At 43.5% G+C, this 2,751-nt stretch overlaps 1 protein-coding gene across 1 annotated transcript; it reads right to left on the reverse strand.

The window, feature by feature from the left end:
* Positions 1-1,457, reverse strand: LOC106760625. Its single transcript, XM_014644043.1, has 2 exons — positions 132-1,457; positions 1-33 (listed from the first exon to the last, which is right to left on the reverse strand). Exons 1-2 carry the CDS (start codon positions 1,455-1,457, stop codon positions 1-3), a joined length of 1,359 nt encoding a protein of 452 aa, XP_014499529.1.
* Between the last annotated feature and the right edge of the window lie 1,294 nt (positions 1,458-2,751).

The raw sequence follows: 2,751 nt of genomic DNA on the forward strand, positions 1-2,751 counted from the left end.
TTATCGGTAATAAGCTTCTGCGGGATGCCGAATCTGCAAATCAAGTGCCAAATGAAACTCTGCACTTTCCGGGCGGTGATGGTTGCAAGGGCCTCCGCTTCTATCCACTTGGTAAAATAGTCAACTGCTACCAGGAGATATTTGCGCTGTCCGCTTCCGACCGGCAAAGGGCCAGCGATGTCCATTCCCCACTGAGCAAAGGGCCATGGGGGAATGATCCCCAAGAGTTCTGATGGAGGGATCCGGATGTCTTGTCCGTGAGCCTGACAAGAGATGCATCTTCGTACGAAATCTGCACAGTCTCTTTCAATGGTGGGCCAGTAGAAGCCAGCTCGTAGGATTTTTGCTCGAAGTAATTTCTTGACTGAATGTGTTCCACAAATTCCGTGATGTAGCTCTTGAATAACATATTGTCCTTCGTCTGTAGATAGGCACTTCAACAACGGGGTAGTGTACCCTCGGCGATAAAGGTCGTGGCCGACAAATGTGTACCGAGCGATTCGTTTAGCATCGGATGCGCTTACGAACCCGCCCTGCTCTTGTTGAGTCATCAGCTGTATGATTTCTTGTCGCCAGTCAGTCTTCGGGGCGGTAAGGTCAATGGAGCATGTTTCTAACAGGGGTTTATCTAAGGCGGTTCTGATCACCGAGGTTAACTGAGATTTGTCTCGACTGTGCGTCAGTTTAGACAATAGATCTGCCCGAGAATTTTGCGTTCGGGGTACATGTGCAATGCTGAAGATGACAAATGATGTAATCAAATCACTAACCTTGTGATAATATCGTAACAGATGATTATCTTTGACTTGAAAAGTGCCATTAATGTGTCCGACGACTAACTGTGAGTCCATTCGGCATTTCAAACGTTCGATCTCCAATTCTATTGCCAGAAGTAGCCCGCTGATTAGGGCTTCGTATTCAGCTTGATTATTGTTGAGTTGAAAGTTGAAGGATATGGCCTGTTCGACAAGTAGACCGCCCGACCCTTCAAGTACGACTCCAGCACCGCCTCCTTTTCTGTCTGAGGAACCGTCCACGCTTAAAGTCCATGTGGGCGGTACGATTGCCGGCGAGAGTTCTGCTGCGAAGTCGGCCAGATGCTGACCTTTGACGGAACCTTGTGGTTCGAACCGGAGGCCGAATTCTGACAATTCAATCGACCAGGCAACCATTCGGCCTGCGAGATCCAGCTTTCGGAGAATTTTAGCGATTAGATGGTTTGTCCGGACAACGACTTGGTGGCTTTGAAAGTACGGTCGGAGTCTTCTCGCTGCAGTGATTAAGGCGAGAGCTACTTTCTCCACCTGGGAATATCGTTCTTCTGCGCCCTGTAAAGTTCTGCTAACAAAATAAATTAGTTTAAGAATTGGAGATTCTTGAATGAGGGCGGCGCTTACCGAATGGCTAGAGGCCGCCAAGTATAGCTGCAAATCGAAGCCTTCTGTCGGTCGCGCCATAACCGGCGGAGACGTTAGTATATTTTTTAGGTTTAATAATTCACTTGGTCCCTATTTTCGCCTCAAATATCAATTTAGTCCCTTTCTTTCTGAAAATCTCAATTAGATCCCAATTTCATCAAAATTGGAACAATTGAGTCCTTTCCGTTAATTTGTCTATAACGGAGTTAGTGAGTTGTTGACGTGTAACAGTGTAATCAGATTGTTAGGTTACGTGGATTATTGATGTTGCAGATAAAGACACGTGTTTAATAACCAATTTTATTTTTAATGAATTAATAACTAAATTTAAATAAAACGAAATAGAAAGTAGATAAAGGTAAAAATCGTATTGGGTTTTATATATTGCATTGATCTGAATTAGGGATTGGATTGTGAGTTCCTTTAGGGTTCGAGAAAGGGTGAAGCAATTTCAGAAATTAGGGGATTTAGGGTTTCGTTTTGCAAATTTGGCATTCATTTCCATCGTCGTCATCTACTCGGAGTGGTGGGACCTTTTCGAAGTGCATTCTCGACTGGCGAGGTGAGTAAAAGTTTCGTTTTATTTTGAATATTTTTATGACGATGTTGGGTGGTGGTCCCTGTTGTCCCTCTAGTTGTATCGTGTTCCATTTTTCTNTGCCATGTTGTGGTCCCCTTGGTCGGATTGTGTTTTATTTTTGAATGCAAAGTTGTGGTCCCCCCCATGTTGTGTTCCATTTTTTAATACATGTTTTGTCTTTTTGTTGATGACCTATATATAGTGTTTTGCATCATGGACGAGGATTTTGATGTTGTAATTCACCATGGAGGGAAATTAATTAAGGATGTGAAGCTTAGGTATGAAGGGGGNGAGACATCTCGGTTTAAGTTTGATCCAGATGTTTGGAGTTATTTCGTGATTGTTAGTGTAGTGAAATCTTTAGGATACGAAGCTTTTAAAGATATGTGGTACTCTGTAGGAGGGGCTTCAGTGTTGGATGATAAGTTAGAGTGTCTTTGTGATGACAAAGCTGCCATGCATATGGTTAATTTAGCTAGGTTGAATGGTGAGGTGCATATGTTTGTCATACATCCTATTTCTGAACCTGAAGTCATTCATATGCTGGAATATGTTACAAGTGATGAGAGGGGTGATCTTGATTGTGAACAGCAAGAGATGGTTGAAGGTGATGTGGGTGATGTTGATTGTGAACATCAAGAAATGGGTGAAGAAGTGCAAGTTGATGCTGTTGTGGAGGAAGAGGTTGATGGAGTTGAAGAAGTGGAAGTTGATGCTGTTGTGGAGGAAGAGGTTGATGGAGTTGAAGAAGTG

The sequence above is a fragment of the Vigna radiata genome, chromosome 5 (genome assembly GCF_000741045.1).
Source record: "Vigna radiata var. radiata cultivar VC1973A chromosome 5, Vradiata_ver6, whole genome shotgun sequence".
Taxonomy (NCBI): Eukaryota; Viridiplantae; Streptophyta; class Magnoliopsida; order Fabales; family Fabaceae; genus Vigna; species Vigna radiata.

Excerpts from the sequence above, each read along its gene's own strand:
- LOC106760625 (XM_014644043.1), bottom strand. The coding sequence starts at position 1,457 with ATGGCGCGACCGACAGAAGGCTTCGATTTGCAGCTATACTTGGCGGCC. Across the intron at positions 34-131 it reads GACAGCGCAAATATCTCCTG|ATTCGGCATCCCGCAGAAGC; the intron begins GTAGCAGTTGAC and ends CTTGATTTGCAG.